The 20,644-nt window shown below is 41.0% G+C and overlaps 1 protein-coding gene across 1 annotated transcript in view; it reads left to right on the forward strand.

Moving 5' to 3' along the window:
* Positions 1-20,644, forward strand: part of LOC122808202 (rootletin-like) — a 295,087-nt gene that overhangs the window by 26,631 nt on the left and 247,812 nt on the right. The window contains exon 2 of the mRNA XM_044079171.1: positions 15,496-15,655. Within this exon, the coding sequence (XP_043935106.1) occupies positions 15,496-15,655 (160 nt within the window). The remainder of the gene's footprint in view (positions 1-15,495; positions 15,656-20,644) is intronic.

Genomic DNA, 20,644 nt, shown 5'->3' on the forward strand with positions numbered 1-20,644 from the left:
AGCCTTTGCCACCACAGCAAACATGACTCTCAAGTTTACCTCATTACGAGGAACGTTCTTTATTTGGGGTCTTAAAAACATCATGTTCCTCAAAATTCCACATTGAAAGGGTCTGTCACGCATTCAGTTAGCAAATTGTTAAACTGATATCCATTGTAAATAGAACTTAATCATATTACTTCATTAAAATAATTATCCTATTCTGCATTATGGCACCATCTTTCCTATCAAAAAGAAACAGAAAACCAATCATGTATCTACTTCTCCTCAAATTTCTTTAGACGGGTAGTTTACTGTGTTTGCCTCAGGGTTTAATTCAGGCTATTGATCCTTCTTGTAAAGTAGTTTCTGGTAAAAGAAAGGGATTTGTCTTTTCCTCAGGTGATTCAAGGTTTTGACTCTGAATAGGAAGATGCAGGGACAGATTCAGAGTTTCTCCCTCAGATTTCTGATTCAGACTCAAGAGGAGAGCTCAGTTTCTGTTTCTCCCATTGGGGGTTCCTTTTTGTCTGAGGCTATTGCTAGAATGTGCCAGTGTTTTCAGTGGGAGAACACAGATTTCTCAGTCCCTCAGAAAATTCGCTTCAGTTGTTAAATCTAATATTTGATATGAACAAAACCTGCTGGAGAGACAGGTTTGTCTCCCAGAGGCTGCCCCGTTTCAGGAATAGACTCCCCATACACGTCAAACAAAGTATGTCACTGACCTTCAAGTGCAACCTTGGGGAGTGGATGGGAACCACAGATTTGTTCCAGGGGGTTCCACCTGTGGCCCTCATTGACAGGTGCTGATTGAGGTTTCTTTTTTTGGGGATAAACTCTTGGCTAGGCTTGTAAGGGTCCCAGAGCCATTAGCCTAGTAATCTCCTATGGTCCTATGACCTGCAGTTTCTTATTGTCAGGAAAAATCTGCTTTAAATAACCTGTTTCATTTGCACAGGTCACTACTCATTGTTTGCAGTGTGTGTGTGTGTGTGTGTGTGTGTGTGTGTGTGTGTGTGTGTGTGTGTGTGTGTGTGTGTGTGTGTGTGACTCTGTTGATGCTTCTTCCAGGGCCATGGCCAGTAGTAATATTTTAAGGAGGTTTGCATGGCTACATTCTCAGAACCTTCTAGATGATGTTAAAATGAGATTTTAAATTCTCCCTTGGATAGACATTTAATGTTTGGCCACTCTGCTGCAGAGGTGGTCAAAAAAAGAAGAAAGCTGATCCAGGGAATCTTTTTCAGCTCTCCTTTGCCAAATTTTCCAAGGGATTTTCTTTCTCATTTTCCATTTTTGGTGGAAAACAGAATAAACTGTCTCAACAAAATTCAGGTAAACAAAGTTTAAGAAGTAATGGCAGTAGATTTCCAAAAAGAAGTCCCTAACCATCCAAACAAAGGACAGTCCAATATATCTAAATGACTGTTCAAGAGACCTTGTGACCCACTCCTACCCAGGTCCCCTTTTTCTTCCAGAAAGTCCATTTTTCTCTGACAGATTTCTTCAGACAAATGGATTCTGAATGTTATTCATCAAGGTTGCAGATGGCAGTGAGAGGAAATTCCTCCCTTCCAGGGGGTCCTTCTTTTTCCTCCAGATCAGTCTCTTTTGTTCCTGGTGCAAAAGAAAGAAAATGCTTGGAGACCAGTTCTAGATCCTTCTTTCCTAAAGTTTTTTGTGATAGGACACCAATTCAAAGTTGCTTCTCTCTTCTTCCTCTTTCAAGCTCCTTGGTAACACTAGACTTATAAGATGCTTATCATAACATCTTTGTTCTTCCAGACTTTAGACATTTGTCAAGATTTTGTATGTCTGAGTCACATTGTCAGTTCTGTACCTTAACCTTTACACTGTCCACTGCACCAAGAGTGCTCACAAAGTGTCTAGATCTAGTTATAATTCATTGCAGGGTAGAGGGTATCCACATTTTTCCATATATCGATGACTTGCTTGTCTTTGCAGAGTCTCTTTCAAAAGTGTCAGGAATCTCTTTCTTGGGTGAGAGAGCTCTTACACAAGCGGTGATTCCAAGAGAACAGTGAAAAGTCTTTCTTGACATCCTCACTCAAGATAATCTTTCTGGGACACCTCAGTTCAAAGAGCATTTTTTTCACAGGAAAAAAATATCCTTATTTAGCTTTGTTTCTAAGGCTTTCCACTTAGGCTTTGGTCAGTGCGAAGGAATACCAAAGGATTTTGGGTCTCATGGCATCTATAATTCTCATGATACCCCTAGCAAGACTCAACATTAGATACATTCAGTTGTGTCTGAAATCTCTTTGGTCCCAGCATCAACACCCTTCATCTTTCAAATCCCAATGATGGGGTTTGTCAGACGAGAAAACTTTTGGTGGAGACAACAGATATCCTTAAATCCAAGTCTCCCCTTCTCCCTACCATCTCCAAAGCAGTCAGTAACCAGTCTACTGCAGGAGTGATCGTTTGAACTGTTATTGTTAGTTCAACTTGTGCAACTATTTTTAGGTACAATGTTGTACTGAGAGTTGATATTCTTTAGTTTGCCTTTGTTTATAGGCATATGTAAACATACAGCCTTTTTCTTTGTAGTGACTTCAGCCTAGGAAGATTTATACTGGAGCATCACCCAACCCCAAAGCAAATGTTTTTAATCTGTACGCTTCCCTGTTCTGAGGGTTTGAGAAGGTAGTAACTGATTCCCTGAAGCTAAATAGTACATAGCATTACCTTTAATGATTTATTTGTAATGAGGTTCTGCCTAACCAGTACTACTGTCCAGTTATGTTGAATGAATCTTATTAATATAATGAGGGATTGTATTCCTCTTCCATTCATGCCCCCTAACACTATCTCCATTGCATTATTTTGAGCCTAAAGCTAGGTAACGCTAAGCTGTAGTGCTATTGCTGGTTTATAATTTATTGGAGGTGACAGTAGAAGGTTTGAGCTGGAGTAGAGTAAATACTCTACTCATTGCATTATTGATGACAGAAACTAAAACTCAAGCATTTATCATCTTTCCATGTACCATGCATTGTATTTATGTATTTAATGCTAGTTAACTAGGTAAGTGGGCTGGTTGACGGACCCTTTTCAGCCACAGCCCGGGCCAGACAGGCAAGTACATTTATACAAATAAAAAATATAAAGTTTAAACAGAGTAGAGCATCATACAGAAAGAGACAGTTGCAAACACAGAGAACGTAAGCAAAGAAAAGTTGAAATGTACTAAGGAGGCAACATACTTACAAGTATATACAGTCATGTAAAGAAGGATTTTCTGTGATATTTGCATAAAATACAGAGTAAGGTATGAGATGCATAACATATGTTTAAATCAGAAGTATACAGGACATACCAAATTAAACAGGATCTGATGTCTGTTTTTGTCCTATTCAATACATGGGTTGTTGGAACCAATCAAATCTGTACTCGGCACTATTCCTGAAGCTTTCAGATCCAGGGCTGTGACTCCTCCCCTACCCATAATTCCATCCACTCCGCCTAAGTACCTCATATCTCATTTGCTGCCTAAAGTATCATACAAGTTCTAGGAGGGCTGCAGCGATAAAGACAAGTGTACCTTTCTTCTTCATTAAATCTCCCCTCCTCTTCTACGGAGAGCACTGTCTCTCCAACCTTTTTCTATAGAATTGTGTGTGTGTGTGTGTATGTATGTCTGTGTGTGTGTGTGTGTGTGTGTGTGTGTGTGTGTGTGTGTGTGTGTGTGTGTATATATATATATATATATATATATATATATATATATCACACACACACACACCAGATTGATAGTGTAGTAGGTGATAGATACTTGGGTGTAGTGTTAGTGTCTTTTCTTGTTTATAGATATATTTTTTCTATTAGTAGTTAAATGTTTTGGACATATATGTGTATCTGTAAAGATTTTGGTACTGTTAATAGTTTTTACTGTGTGTGTTTGTATGTTACCTTTTAGTAGGATAGTGCTCCTATGTGGATGGTTTAACTTGGCTGTAGTTTTCTTCCAGTTTCCAGGATGTCTAACAGCCAGGGATTCAAAAAATGTGCAGAATGCAGGCACAAAATCTTGTAGCAGGATCCACATTCCCTTTGAGTTTATTGCTTGGCCGTTTTCCTTCTGGTGACAGAATGTGAGGTGTGTGCCTCTTTTGGTTCAAGGGCTTTCTAAACCCACCAAGAAGAGCTAATTGTTAAGGGCCTTCTTTCTCCATGGATAGGCCGTCTCACTCTGTTGCCTCCTTTTAATCTATTGTTGCTGGTTCTCTGCTACAAAACAGGACAGTGGAAATACCCAAGATAAAGCTAAGCAAAAAGAGAGAAGTGGGAAAGAAAAAACATTGAACAGGAGAAAAGTGGAAAAGAATTAGAAATGACTAGGAAAGGTCTCCAGATCCCACTGCTTCAGTTGGTCCATATCCAAAAACTCCCAGGAAATCTGAGCCATCACTTTCTGTGGTCTGATCTTCCACACCTCAGCTCTGTTTCTCCATGGAACTGATGAGTCTGAGACTGCATTCTCCCATCCTCCAAGAGAAAAGATATTTGTAACCACTTTCGGTGCCGCCTTCTGCTCAGTCATCCAGAAACTTAACTGAACAAGACATTGATAGAATGATGAGGACGTTTCTGAGAAAGCAAATCCAGCTTGGGGTTCTGTCAATCTGAACATGCTGAGTAGTGGTCTGACTACCCCTCCTCTTCTTTCACTGGTACCGCTCCATCCTTTGGACCTGGTTATCCTAGATCCAACTTGCCCTGATGTTCCTTTGTTAAACACAACAGTTCAAGCTGCTTTGACTCCAGTAGCATCCATATCTCTTTCCACTTTAATATATTTGGATCAGGGAGAGTCTGTGAGCCAAAGTGTCTGTACTAGGACTTGTGGGGATGGGTAGACTCAGAGGTTGTCAGAGCACTGTCTACCTGTCAGAGCGTCATTTCTTGACAGTTTGGATCTGAGTTTGGCCTTGAGGTCATGACCCTTTGGGATCAGATCTCCTTCTTGAGAAAGATCTCCTTCAGGACTAATTGTTTCTTCTGCCTTCTAGGTTTTTGGCTGTGCCCAAAGATAAGGCATCACCACTCAGTTCACTTCCAACCAAGCCTCGTATGGATTATTATTCTTCTTCCTTTCATTCTGTCCAACAAGGACAGCTGGTACCACAGGTATCTGAGAATGCTTGCCTGATGGGTATCAAGTCTGGTTCTTACCCATGTGATCACTCACCAGTATAGGTCCACATGAAGCAGACATGCAAATGGAAGCATATAGACTCATCCCCAGGGTGTTTCACTGAAGACACAGGTTTGGATAAAGGGAAGACTTCCCCTTGATCCCCTTGGAAGATGTCACTTTCATTGAGATCCTTGAGTTGATGAAATGAGTGCATTGGTCCACAGGTTACCCTTCACCAGATGAGATTGTGCTCTTGGAAGCTTTTTGTACTTGCTCAGCTTCATCCTATATAGTAGCATCTGTTGATCCTATTATAAATCTCATCGCTCAGTGTGTGTGGAAGTACCCTGACGCAGTGGAACTAATACCAAAGAAACCATGGCAGCACCTACATACAAGAAACACTGGAGCAGAGGTCCACCAGTAGAAACCATGGTGGTAGCAGTGGCCACCATGAAGGAATTGTCGCAAGAATGTTGCTCTGTATACCCCCTAACAGGGAGTCTAGGGAATTGGATAGATTGGGGAAATAGAAATACACTTCAGTGACCTTTGCCCTCAAATCACTGAGTTACTTGGCTCTTGTCAGAAATTTGCAGAAAGACCTGACCAAAGAGCTCTCCAAATCTCTCTCTCTCTGTCTGTCTTTGTCTCTCTCTCTCTCTCTCTGGTAATCTTCCTGCAGATGTTCAGAAGACTGTGGACTCCCAGCTGTCTATCCTTCAGTCTATATCAGATGTGTCCATGGACATAGGACAGCGGGCACTGAGTTACTTGGCTCTTGTCATATATTTCCAGAGATACCTGACCAAACACCTCTCTAAGTCTCTCTCTCCCACTCTGTGGTAATCTGCCTGCGGATGTTCAGAAGACCTTGGACTCCCAGCTGTCTGTCCTCCAGTCTATATCAAATGTGTCCATGGGTATAGGGGAGCGGGCACTGGTATTATCATGCACTGACATGCCTGGATGTGTCTTTGCGATTTTATGGAAGGCTTTAAGACCTCCTTCATTCATGCCCCGTTTGATGGTTCCACACTTTTTGGACATAGTAAAAGAAATGCTAATCAGGAGTTGACAAGATGTTAAAACTCTTTCTGCAGTAAGATTGTTTCTTCACCCCACAAAGGACCTTAGCAAGAAGATATGGTTCCAGAAATCACAGGGCTATTATCAAGACACTCCCGGGAACAGACCATCTCGTGGCAGAGGAGGAAATAACTCTAATAGTCATTGCCCAAGAGGCAGACCGCAAAACAAGGAAATTTTCTGGTCAGTTCACCAAAAAAGCCCTACTGGCTCTCCTGAAAGGTTGCCTGACTGCTGCTGTCTGGGGCCAGCCAGTGCCTGCTTATCCATGCAGCCACTAGCCTGGCAAAGCATAACATTAGATTCTTGGGTGCTCAAAATTATATGCAGAGACTGTTGTATTCCCTTATTCTGCTACCTAACAAAGAAGAAAAGAGTTCCCCTAAGTCAGTGGGAACCCAAAGCAACAGAGGTTTCCAAGCTGCTAGAGAAAAGTGTCATCCATCTGATCCCCAAAGACCATTTAGTCTGGAGTCTATTCCATGCTCTTTTTATTACCCAAAAAGACAGGGGACCCTCAGACCCATTCTGGATCTGAGCCATCTAAATCACTTTGTAAGACAGACAGAGTTCCGCATATTCACTATTCACTCCATATTCTCTTTCGAGAAAGGACAATTGGATGTGCTGTATAGATCTTCAGGAAACATACTACCATAGAAAGATAGAGAGGTATTCCATGAGAGTCCTCTGTTTCCGGCTGGGAGCCATTCATTACCAGTTAAGAACTCTATCCTTCGGTCTCACAACAGCCCCAGGGGGTTTACCAAAGTACTGGCAGTGGTTGCAGTGCACCTACACCTTCCAGGGAGTGTATCCTTTTTACTACCTCCAGAAATCTGCTGTAACCTCAACTATGGCTCTTGCTTCACTTAATGCAGAACTTGGGAATCAAAATAAACCTCCTTAAGAGTCGCCTAGTGCCAACACAAGTAGAATTCATTGGATGCCACCTGGACACATATTTACAAATTGCTGAATATCAGAGTGCTCTCCTTTTGTTTAGTGGCTATACAAGTACTTCAGCATCCATCACCCCCATCAAGACTAGTTCTTTGACTGCTAAGCCTGATGACCTCTTCAATTATGCTGGTTCCACTAGTCAGATTCCACTTGAGAGTACTTAAGTGGACTCTATCTTCAGTGGTCACAAAACATTCATCCTTTACACACCAAGATTCACATTACTTAAATATGCAAAAATCATATCAGTTGGTGGAAAAAGTCTCCGTTGGTGGTGGAGGGATGGACCTTTTGTCAAGATCAACCACAGGCTGTTTTAATTATGGATTCCTCCCTTCTTGGGTACGGGGGCATTTTGAAGGGAGGATGGTCCAAGGTTCTTTGACACATCTAGAGGCCAATCTTCACATCATTGCTTTGGAGATGATGGCAGTCCTCCTAGCATTGCAGGCCTTTCAGGACTTCCATAGGTTCATAGGTTCGTACTAGGCTATCTGCCCTAAGGCATTTATAAGCCTAGCCAGAGTGTATGTGGCTTACACCACCCCTTAGGATGAGAATACTGCGCCCTTTTAGGGTTTAGTTTACTATGCCTCTGTCTAGTAGTGACACAGAGATGACCCCCAGGGTAAACCTACGATCTCCCATCCACTCGTCGAGATTTCTCTTGAATAGAGTCAGTGAGGGGCTCTGCCTAACATGGACTGGGATTCTGTTCCAGAGTGTAGGGAGCCTCTGGGTTATGAATCTGTCCCTCCAGCACGTCCTATTTATTTCTGTGTTGTGGTTTAAGTCACTTGTTCTCGTGGCTCTGATGGATTTGGATTTTCTGAGGTGGAGCATGTCCATTAATTCAGGATTGGACATGGCCTTGTACGTCAGGCACAGATCACCTCTGAGTAGGCGGTATGCGACTGAATAGAGCTGGAGTTTTTCAGTCGGGCAGCATATGACATATGTTTAAGACCCTTTATCCTCTTGGTGAGGAACTTTTGGGGTCTTTCCAACTGCTGCAGGTGTCGGGTGAGATACATCCCAAATGGGGCATTGTACTCAATCATTGGCCTGATAAGAGAAGAGTACAGGGGCACAATGACCTCTCTTGATCTAGATGTGAAACCCTTCATGATAAGGTGGGCAATATAGAAGGTCTTCCTAACAACTTTGGCAATGTGAGTGTCAAATGAGAGGTTACTGTCAACCTGGGTCCCTAGGTCCCTGATTACCTCTTCCGTACTTAATGGATTACCGCCTATGTGGTAATTTGTCGGTACCTTGTTTTTCCTAAAGGGTATGACTATACATTTTTTTGGCGTTCAGCTTAAGGCCATGGCTCTGGCACCAATTATCCGTTTCTATGAGGCCTCTCTGAAGGATGTTTGTGTCCGCTGGAGTATCAATTATGGCGCCCAGTTTGCAGTCATCTGCGAACTTTGTCAGCCACAATCCTCCTATGTTTGCCTGTACCTCGGAAAAATAAATGCCGAACAAGAGGGGTCCCAGGACTGAGCCCTGTGGGACACTGCTTGTGACTGGCTTAGAGTCTGACATAGCTCCAGCAACTCTGACCCTGTGGGTTCTGTCCTTGAGCCAGTTTGCAACCCATCTTGTGACATATGGGTTTACATTTAAGCTGGTGAGTTTGTCTATGATGCCCGAGTGGGGTATTGTGTCAAAGGCTTTTGCAAGGTCAAGGTAGGCTGTGTGAACTGCCTTACCCTCATCAATGGCCTTAATGACTGTTTCAAAAAAGTCGACCAAGTTCAAAAGGCAGGATCTGCCCTTGACAAAGCCAAATTGGGTAGGATCCAATGTCTGTAGGTCCCCAATGTCTTTGTTTATGAGTTCCATAATGATCCTCTCCATAGCTTTGCAGACCAGGCTCGTCAAGCTTATGGGGCGGTAATTTCCAGGGTCCGTAGAAGCACCGCCTTTGTGAAGTGGGACCACTGTTGCCGTACGCCACTCTTTGGGTGCGTATCCTGTAGTAAGGCTAAGATTAAACAGCAGCCTTATGTGTGGGTTTAGTTCCTCTTGGAGTTCATGTAGCACACAGCCCGGGACACCATCCGGTCCCATTGATGCTGTGTTTTTAGCTTTAGAGGGCGGCTCTCACCTGGGCATCTGAGATGTTAGGGAGGCTACACTCTGCTGGCATAGTTACTTCTCCTTTTGGGGGAGAAATTTGCACTGAACCTGTCTGCCAGAATGTTGGCAATGTCAGTGGGTTCAGTGTATTTTGTGTCATTTTGGACTATCTCTGAGCATATCTGGGAGTTTCCACCCAGGTTTCTAACATAGCTAAAGAAGGCCTTGTGATTGTCTTTTGTGTCTTTTGCGATTTTTCTCTCAAAGTTGGCCTTGGATGATTTTATGAGTGATCATAGTTTTTTGCTAGTACTGATCAGAGACGCCTTCCCATTTAGGGATTTTGCTCTGTCATGTAGTAGCTTCCTCCTCCTGTTGTAAAGTTTGTTAATGGCTGGGGTCCACCAGACCGGGCGCCTGCCTTTGGGGAATGGGTCTTGGTTTTATTTGGGATTGCATGATCCATGCATTCTTGAAGGTGCCCATAGAAGGCATTTTCAAAGGATTCAGCAGTGTGGGTTGTGGTTTCCACTGGCCCAGGGGCCTTGAAGGATACCACTTCAGTCTTAAGAAGTGTGAAGTTTGCTTTTGAGAAGTTCTTCACTGTGGTCTTTTGTGCAGGGGGCGGGATGTGGATTTCCAGTGAGATTAATTTATGGTCTGATCTTACCAAAGAGGGATATACTTCCGGTGTGGAGCATTTTGTCCCCATGTTTGTGATGATCAGGTCTAGTATATTGTCTCCTCTTGTGGGAATGGTGACTAGTTGTTCCATTGCATTTGAGTTTATGAATTCTAGGAACCTTTGGGCTAGGGTGTTGGGGCTTGAGTAATGTTCCCAGTCTATGTTTGGGTAGTTGAAGTCTCCCAAAATGATGGTATTTGGAGAGACATTCATACTCTCCAGTGTCTTCAGGAAGGCTGTGTGGGGTTCCTGAGTTTGAGAGGGTGGTCTGTAGCATGCTACAAACTGTAAGGCAGTTTTGCCTATGGTTAGTTGCACCTGGATAGTCTCCGATGCTTCGTGCGTTGCCACTAACCTGGAGGTGTGGGTATCTTTGATGAAAATGGATACTCCCCCTCCTTTTGTGGTTCGGTCCAAGTTTTGGGTCTGGAAAGCATGATATGAGGTAAAACCTGATAGTGCTAGGGTGCTCTCAGGAGCCTTGAACCAGGTTTCAGTCACTGCACAGACATCAATGTTCTCCATACTGAGGAGGGCTTCGGGGGGGTGCATCTTGAGGTTTAGACTTCTGGCATTGAGCAGCATTACCCTTAGTTTTTTTCCACTTGTGTTTTCTAGGGAGGTAGGTTTGTCATTTGAGCCTTGCCTAAAAAAGGCACTATGGGGTGGCAAGAGCCTTGGCCAATATCCGGAAGCCCAGGGGTGACAGGTGCAAGCCATCCCTTGCGAAGCAGCGTGGCTTGTCAAGCATATCATCCCAAGCAGACAGACATTGGATCCCCTTAGAATGACACCAGTAATTAAGCCAATTGTTAAAACTGATCATTTTGTCTTTGTACTGTGGCATCATTCTTGGTGAGGGTAAGATGCTGCTCAGGGTCAGGGTCATACCGGCCTGGGCTACATAATCAGAGAGCTCCTCTATGTCTCTTTTCATGTAGTCCAGGGAGGTACGTCTCAGGTCGTTCACACCGGCATGTACAATAACTGAGTCATATTTGTACTTGCTGTGGAGTGACCTGAGTGCTTGTGTTATGTGGCGGATTCTAGCTCCCGACAGGCAGCTTACTGTGACCTTTTCCTTGTTCAGTCTGGTGAGCGGGACGTCAGTGTGTCTGACTATGGAGTCATTTATTACAAGTGTGTCTGGCATGTTGTTTGGCCTTAAGGGCTGTGACTGTTTAGCACACTGACTTTGTGAACTATGTGTTGCATGTGCTATGTCTTGAGGTGGTGGTTGCTTGGGTGTCTGCTTTGGAGGCCTCTGTTGTTTTGGTAGATTTTTAATCAGCGCCTCCGAGTATGTTTTTGTGTGTTTATGTGTTTGGTTTGCTGTTGTGATAGTTCTATGTGAGACTGGGTTTGTGGTGTGCGTGGTTACCTTCTCCTCCTGACTGGTCTTGCCAGTACTGAATTGAGAGCTCAGCCTCCAGTTTGGCTATATAGTTGCATCTCTCGCATACATTTGTATTTGTTGGGAGGAGGAGAGGGTTGTCTGTGTACATGAGGCAATTGTAACATTGCCTCAAGATTCCCAGATTCACCAGCTGAACAGGAGAGGATGCCAGCAACTGACCCTTTGACATGCTAGAAATAGTGAAAAAGATTGCTGTGTAACTGAGTCAGAAAGGACCTATAGGGAGATGTGTACTCAACAGAATTTAGGTGAATGAAGTACTTTCTTTTGTTTAAGAGTGCTTTACCTGTATAAAAATGCTTTAGGAGCAAGTGCTGAGCTTTTCAGATAGAGTATAGGCTGTTTAGATTGCAAGTAGAACAGTTCTAAGGGAAAAATTGAAGAGCAGACTTGGCGGAGCCAGAAAAAGTTTAACCTTGTTTAACGATTGCTGCGCTATGCGCACGCATAAAGCCGTGCAAATGCGGATTTTAAGCAGTGAACTACAAAACAGCTAGGAATGGTCCCAAACAACCAATTACTACAGCTTCTTGTGCTGAGGTCACTTCCCTCAAGGACAGGTAGGCTGCTCAAGGCTCCCCACTCCCACTGGTGAGCAAAGAAACTTCCTTCTATCCAAGTAAGGTAATGGACAACACAGGAACTACACCACAGCCCAGAATACAGCAATGCCTGTATACTGGTCTAAACTAGTCAAGAAAGGCGGGAAAACAAGAATTATTTTTTTGGTTTTTTTTTGTAGAAATACACAGAAAATGCAGAGACAGTGATAAATTAGTTACACAGGCTAGCACACTTTAGTGGGCAGCCTCCACAGTTAAATTAAACAAACAAACAAGCAAACTTTCGATTACATTCGACTAAATGTAACTTTAAGTGCAGATTTTAAAATAAATGCAATAATCAGTAAAAAAAACAGTTCAGGCTAGTTCAAAGTAAGCAGCAGAGGCTATTTTCAGTGAAAAAAAGCAAAGATACTTAAATCCAGAAGGTAGTCGCTTTTTCGAGTTCCTTGCTGCTAGGACCACTCTGTAAACCCACGTGGAGCTTGTCTGAGCAGTATAGCCAGAAAAAAACGCCCAGAGGCGGATTTTAAGCAGTGAACTACAAAAGAGCTAGGAATGGTCCCAAACAACCAATTACTACAGCTTCTTGTGCCGAGGTCACTTCCCCCAAGGACAGGTAGGCTGCTCAAGGCTCCCCAATCCCACTGGTGAGCAAAGAAACTTCCTTCTATCCAAGTAAGGTAATGGACAATACAGGGAACTACACCACAGCCCAGAATACAGCAATGCCTGTATACTGGTCCTTCCCAGAATGTTATTTCTATCCGTACAGACAACATTGCAGTAGTCTGGTACATTAGAACCAGCTCATACCCTCTTTGTTGGGAAGCCATGAGAGCATGGCAGTGGGTGATGTCTTCAATCTGATTTCTTACAGCAATGCTTATCCCAAGAATATCCAATGTATTGGCAGACAAATTGAGCAAAACCATCTTAATGCCTCACGAGTGGTCCCTCAATCCAGCCTTGACCACTTTAATTTTCAGCTGCTGAGGCCATCCTTGCTGCGAACTCTTTGCATCTTACCTGAACAATAAATGCATCAGCCACTTTGCCCTGATGCCTCCACGGGGACAGTCACTGAGGGGCACTGTAGTCCACAAATGGACCCCCAGGTCTCCATTATGAATTCCCCCCATTGCTTTTAATGAGCAAGTTTATCCAGAAAGCAAGAAGGTGGGAAAACCAGAGTGTTCCTCACTACTCATTTCTGGCCCAACAAACATGGTTCTCTTGACTAAGGCCTCTTCTAGTACAGTCACCCTGGATGTTGGATCAATAGCCAAATGTTTTGACTCACCTGACCAGATTACCTCCTCTGGGCCAAAAGTCCATGAAACTAACCATTTGATTCCTCCAATTGTGCCTATAACCAGATATGCCAAACTCCCATTATCGGTTGTTCAAATTATAGCAGCTTCTCAGAAACAATCCACAAAAAAGGTTTACCAGCACAAATGAAAAGGATTTTCCTCCTGGGCTATGTTGAAAGGCACAGACCCTATATCAGTGTCCATTTATTCTATAAGGGAGTTTGTCTGAGCTTTTTCCACAGCAGCTCTAGTTTCTCCATTATTAAGGTTCAAAGGGCTGCAATTCCTGATTTTCACATAGGGCAGAGTGACACTTCTATAACATAAAAATTTCCAAAGCCTTTCTAAGGGGAACATTCCTTCTACATACTCTAATTAAAGACCCAGTACTTCCATGGGATATCACTCTTTTGCTCCAAACTTTAACCCCGTTCTCCTTTGAAACAGCTGCAACCGTGGATTTGAAGTTTGTCACTTGGAAGACATTTTGTCTTGTGGCTGCTACATCAGTTAAATGAATTTCAGTGTTACAAACCCTTTCCTGCAAATCCCTTTGCCTAGTTTTTCACAGACAGTTTCCTTAACTAAGGTCGCATTTGAGGCAAACTTAAACCAATCCAGCTGCGTACCAGTGTTTTTCTTTCCCAGATTTTCAGACAAAGGGGAATGCGTTCTACACATTTTGGATTTCCATCGCCAACTTAAATTCTATCTTCACAGAATGAAACAATTCAGGAAATCAGACCTTTTGTTCATTGCCTTTCTAGAGCTAAATTAGGCAAAATAGTTTCTGAAGTAATATTTTCAAGATGGTTATCAGATTTTATTTCTTTTTTATATGCAAAAAAGGCTTATCCCTACAAGAGAAATTCAAAGCTCATTCCACAAGGGCTATTGCCACATTTTCAGCCTTTATGACTAGGTTACCCATTGATGATATTTGTGCTGCCTCAACTTGATCAGAAGTACAGACCTTTGTCTCTTTCTGTAAACTGAATGCACAGTCTAGATCACCTTCCTCCTTTGGTTCCACCATTCTCAGGGGCATCCACCATTTCTTCATACCACCCTGGTAATAAAACTTGGGAATCTGTCCCATGCATTGAACTGGACAAAAATAGACAATATCAGTTACGAAAGTTGTGTACTTATCATAATAGATCCGTGTTGTCTGCTTTTTGTTCGGTTCAACTTCCCTCCTTCCTTCCCCCTTCTAAATTATCACCTAGTGGTGTCTGGTGACAGAATGGTCCTCATGTTTTGAACAGCTCTTTCAGGTGGAGACATTTTTGGTACGTTTTATAGAGCTTGATATCTAGGTTATAAGTGTTATTTTTATAGGGCAAACTTGATCTGAGGTCCTATGGTGGAGTGGAGGGAATTACAGTTGGGGGGGATCAGAGCCCTGGATCTGAAAGCTTCAGGAAAAGTGTCAAGTTTGGCTGTACTCAGATCGACAACCCATGTGTTGAACTGGATAAAAATCAGACAACACAGAGCTATCATTTTGTTAAGTACATAACTTTATTTTTCATAGTGGCATGGAAAATAGCCCCCCTCCATTCCCCCTTTTTCATCCTTTTCCCTCTCTGTCTCCTTCATTAAATATGCTGTTAATGTACTATCTGTTGTGATATTTATTTGTTTTTTGTTCAATGCTTTTGTTAACTGGGATAGTCCAACTGGACAAGAACCCCTTTTTCATTGGAGGCTTGAGGAGAAAAGCTTCAGTCAGAAAACACTGAATTACAAGATTACATAAGATACCATACAATAAAACAGTAATACATAGAAAAGAAGTTAACAGCTAAAACCATGCAGTATTAAAACAAGTAGTGTCCCAGTTGAAGATAAATATAAGAAGTTGTTACAACATGTCTTTGACTAAAACATATAAATGTATGGCATCTGATGAATAGGAAAAAGAAAACAAAGAGAAAAGAAAACATTTTGCACAGATTGGTCTGTTAATTTTTTATTTTATTTATTTACCATTTTCTTATTTATCCTGGAGTGTCTTAGGAGCAAAGCCAAGAATTCATAAAGTGAGATTGTAATTGCATTCTGAAAGATTTTAGATTAATACTAAACCACTGTTTTCAGCATCATTACTGGAACAGACAGGGACCTTGAGAATAGAGTCTGATGGGTGTCATCCGTTTCTAGCTGGTTTATGACAGGAGTTTTTATTCCAAGGAAACTGTGCTTAAGATTGACATTTCCTTTTACAGTCTGAAACTGGACATTGATGAAAGTGAGCAGAAGCTGCTTGTGGCACAAGATGCACAAACATCAAGCCAGATGAAGAACGAGGAGCTGCAGGCTAACTTGAAAGAACTTGAGAGTCTGAGAGTGGAGGAGAAGCAAGAGGTGCAGGAACTGAACAGACAGGTATGACTACTGAAAGGTGTGTGGATGAGTTCCTAATGAATGATGTTTTCCATGGTGGCATATACTTGACTGGTATAGAGATGATGTTATAAAACAGTACATACCAACCAATTTGCATTTCAGCTATGGCTAAATGTACTTTTAATACAATTATGGTTATAATAAAACTGTAGATCTTATTTCAAGGGACCATCGCATTGGGTAGTGAGTGGCTGGGTGTTGCTCTTTTCATGATGCATAATTCCTGCATTATATAGCTTTCATACTGTGTTGGGACAAAAGTACCAACTGCCAGCACATGCTTTGAAGTCACCTTCTGAGACTAGGAGGGCACTTGGCCTTCCACACCTCCTAGATCTATTTTTGCTGCTGGTACATTTTGGATCTTGATTGCATGTTACATCAATAGTAACGTTCTCATGTTTGATGCAGAAGAAATAGAAACAGTAATCTTTTAAGTATCCTGTGGTCAGCAGATTACCATTTGGGAGTCAACCAATGCTGTCATTGCTGTTTATGAAAGGAGTACAGATGCTATTGTGTTTAATGTGTATATCAGTAAAAAGGAGACAAGTTTTTTGTGGTTTACCTTGCTGCACAGATAGCAGCTTTACAGGATAACCAGTGTGGGAATCAGCAGGAGAACTATTTGTATGATCGTAAGCAGGGATAGGACAGAAAGGAGAAGTTCAGGTACATGACCAGGCACAATTTCACTCACCTACCTGGAAAATATGCTGAAAAACTGATCTTCATCCTTTTGCTAACTGAGACATCTTCCTTGCAAAGGTATATGCTCACACCTATCATTACAAGAATACTCAGGAGGTGGCAGGAGAGGTGCTGTTTTGATGACCTTCTTTGAATGCAGATCCCAAGGTTTCAGTGCCACTTACCTGGACATGCATAGATGAGGTGAAGGGTACCAGCCTGACATTGTATGGTGAACTTTTAAATTCCCCAGAGATAGCTCTGTGTCTGAACTCAGACGCAGGGTGGTGTCTCTTATTTCCCTTGAAGTCTAGCTTTGCTAGTAAGAGCTGAGAGACTGCTTATTCCTCCTACATTTGAAAGCAATCCATGCCCCCCACATTTCTTAGGGTTTTCTGCCATACTGCTCAAATTCCAGACCTGTCCTCCATCAACTTGTGAAACCTCCCATGACCTGCAAGTTTCTTATGGATTTAAATTGTCCTTACAGTCAAGATTCCATCTCAGTAGTACTGTAGACCAATGTATACAAGTGCCCATAGTTGATGCTGTCCAACTCTTTTTTCTCTTGCATGTTGCTACTGTTCTTGGTGATCTTATAAACAGTCTGTGTTAGGAAGCTTTCATTAGCAGAATTTAAAAAGTGCAGCTGTGGCAGTTTCCAACAGATCCATTAAAAAGGAACTGCTAATAGTTAATTTCAATCTTAATATTTATTCCAGGTAAAACTAATCAGAACTTTAAGTTGTTGGCCTTATCCAGGTCTCTTATGGCTGGAATGCTAAAATCCTGTGGACTGGTCTAATATACTTTTATGAAAAGAAAAAAAAACTGCCAAAACAGCTTTAGGTAAATCTTGCAGGTACATTTTTTGAAGGGGATAAGTCCCCTGCTTCACCCCGAATACATGTTGACTATAACAGTATTTTCATTGAATGCAAGTAAATAGAGGTATTCACTAAAACTACTACCATCAAACCACGGACACATACTTGTGCAGGGGTACACCTCCCACACTTGCTAAACTTCTATATACAAACTTCGAGGCTGTATGTCTGTTGAGAAAGAGGAAAACTCCAGTGCCAATTAAAGTACTTTTGGTGAATGGTACTCTATTTGCCTTCACTAAAACTCTTGTCAAAGACTTGATAGGAACCTCATCCCTGTTTTGGGAAACACCTCCTGACTTAAACATATCTTCTCTGAGGTTGCGCAATAGTAGTAAAAAGAGAAAACTTCACTTTTTCAGCACTTTTTGTTCCGTCTTTCCAGAGTTTACATTTCCTAAAGATCCCACCTTCAGTTCTTTTAGCTCTTTTACAATAGCAATGCTTCACTTTCAGCTGGTTTAGATTTTGTTTTCTGTTTTCTAGTAGTTGCTTTTTTGGCAGCTGATAGCATTAAACTTAGTAAAGCCTGACTATGTTTAATATGTTGGATTCCTATATCTTAACTCAAAATAATCATTTTTGGCAGAGTACTTTGTAGGAATTATTAAAATCTGCCACTTTATTACATTCCCAAAAATGTTTCCAGTTATCTCTGTCTCTCATCACTAGTCAAGCATTTGAGGCCAGTCTGTGGAAAGATTTTCTGAAGTCTACTTGGGATTATATAAAAATACCTGTGCAGGAGTCTTCCAGGATATCTGCACACTGATTAACTGCTTAATTTCAGCACTCCCAGTGAGAAAACAGAAACCAAGAAAAGTGAGCCAAGTAAAATAGTCAGTTTGCGTAAATTTCAGTTATTGGCTGGTAAGTATACTGTCTGGATGCCAGCAAAGAAGAAATTTGTAGAACCTGAAAGAAAATCAAACATAAAAGGTGAAGAGAAGACACTGACTGGGAAGAATCCTGCAGTTGTTCAGCAAAAAGCACTTCAAGCTTCAGCTTTGGTACAAGAGATGGCTTATAGTACTTTTGAGGAAAAATAAATCAAATGTACTCAAACCGAGGTTAAAATAAATGAAATAATGAAGGAATATATCAACTCAGATATCAAAATGTTAGAAAAACATAGAAGAAGCCTTAACTAGCTATTCAGATGCACTGATAAAACTGCAAAAATTAGAGGATGAAAGACTTTTTAACAAGAGCTGTATAGAAAAATAGAGTAAGAAGACAAGAGCACACAAAGAAAACCTGTGACTTTCTGCTGTACCAAAGAAACTGGAAGGAACAGACTGTATGAATTTTTTGAAAGCACAAATAAGCAATTGAACTGGTGTTCCACAGCAGGTTTTGTTAATTGAAAGGGCACATTGGATGTATTATTGAAACCTGTCCATGAGAAAGCAGCCATAACCTATATTAGTAAAGATGCAGTCATACCAACAGAAATAGTTGTTCCTGACAAAACTGTAGCAGAAAAGTATTGAAATTGGAAAGAGCAGAATGTTTATGGAAAATGATTAATTATTTACTGTACACTTGACAGAAGATAAGCAAAATTATCCCAACAATCAAGGAATGTCAAGAGGCTGATGTGAGATTCAAGCTGCTGTATCCAGCTATCTTCAGAGTATTTTTCCTGGGGGATCAAAGCCATTTTTAGATATAGGACAGGTTAAGAAGGAAATACAAATAGGTTAATCCAACAAAAAGGAAGCTAACAAACAGAAGGGAGGACCCTGTTATTCTTCTGACAATAAAGGCCTTAGAAAGACTTTGAAAGTGAAGCATTTTTCCATTGTTAAAAGGAAAATGCTTGAGAAGTTGACTAGAAAACTTAAAAGTACCTTGGACTTGAACCAGAGATGGATATGTTCAGGAAGAATGTCAGCAACACTGAGATTAGTGAATAAACAACAGACTATAAAGCATCAATTACATTTGTGGAATATGGCTTTTGAAGAAAAAGTAGCTGAAAAAGACAGGAATTTTGTTGACTTTGTTAAACTTGTGTGGGGACTGTAAAACATATATCATGTTTTGTCATTAATGTTTAGAAGGACACTATAGGGAAAAAAGTAACTAAGTAAAATATTTTTTTCTTATTAGTATTTGTATAAAACATGTTGTAAATAAATTGCATGTTTTATTGTAAAGCTGTTTTGTAGAGGATGTAGTCAGGAATATTTTAAATGTGAGGGAAAGAAGTATTTTTAGTAACTGTTTTATATGTTAAAGATATTAAATTAAAGAAGTACTTTTTCTTAGTTGTAAGAAATATAGGTTTTATATTATAACAAGATAAGAAATGCTGGACAGAAGTAGGTTTACGTTACTATAATGTTGTGAACTGGGGCTGCTGGGGTTGGGGTGAGGGAGTAAAAGTGTACTTTAATGTTATTATATGTAGAATTACGATAATAATTTCCCTTGTTTTACAAGTTTGAGCATTGGTAATACCTAGTTGTATCATTTTTAGAATTTTTGTAATTCATTTTCTTTGCACTTTGAACATTGGTAGTACCTACAAAGGTGGATGCCTTAAGCTATAAACAAGTTTGTAAGCAAATAGGCTTGAGAAATAAGAACATATGATGAAAGACAAGAAAATTGCTAGATTTCCTGCATCTGCAAAGATGTTAGCTTGTTCATTTTTTATATTAACAAATGCTTTCAGTGGGAGACATGAAGTTTGAAGCTGAAGGCAGTTGGTTAGGGGAATTGTGTACATTATGTTCTGAGTGAAATTTACAAAGATATGCGTCTGCTGAGTTTTTTTTTGCCTCATTGCTGACTACTTTTACATGGAGTTTGGCTGTTTTTAGGCACAAGCAATTAATTGTGAGAGTTGTGAACATTCTTTGCTTGAATTGCATAATTTAAAGTTACAATGGCAAGCAGTTCCTTAAAAAATAAAGTCTGAGACTATAGGAAGTGAATAAGAGGTAGTAACCTCGCCAGCAGCCGTAATACTGTAATGCATTTAACAAAACAGTGCACAATTTAGTTTTATTTAAAGGTAGCCAGTGAACCTTTTAGGGCTAAACGCTAATGTTTTCCTAAAGCATACAAGGTATTTTTCACATCTGGGAGGGGAATAGAGATCAGAAAAGATCAGACAGCAATCTGTATAAGTGGGAAATACAGGCTGCAACATGTGTTACTTTAATTTTAGTGTAGGTTATGCCTGTGGGTGCAACTATCGATTTAGGACAGTTCTTATCTGGAGGGTTAAACTTCATTTGTTGAAGATGTACATAGGTCTATGTGTTTGTTTATAAGTTAATAAGGGAATTCTGAAAATGTATTTAGTTTTTTTAAAGGATTTTCATTAAAACAAAAAATCTAGAAAAATGTGACATAGGTTCAAATGGAGTTGAGAAGA

Source organism: Protopterus annectens, chromosome 8.part0 (assembly GCF_019279795.1).
Source record: "Protopterus annectens isolate FY-2018-M chromosome 8.part0, PAN1.0, whole genome shotgun sequence".
Lineage (NCBI taxonomy): Eukaryota > Metazoa > Chordata > Ceratodontiformes > Protopteridae > Protopterus > Protopterus annectens.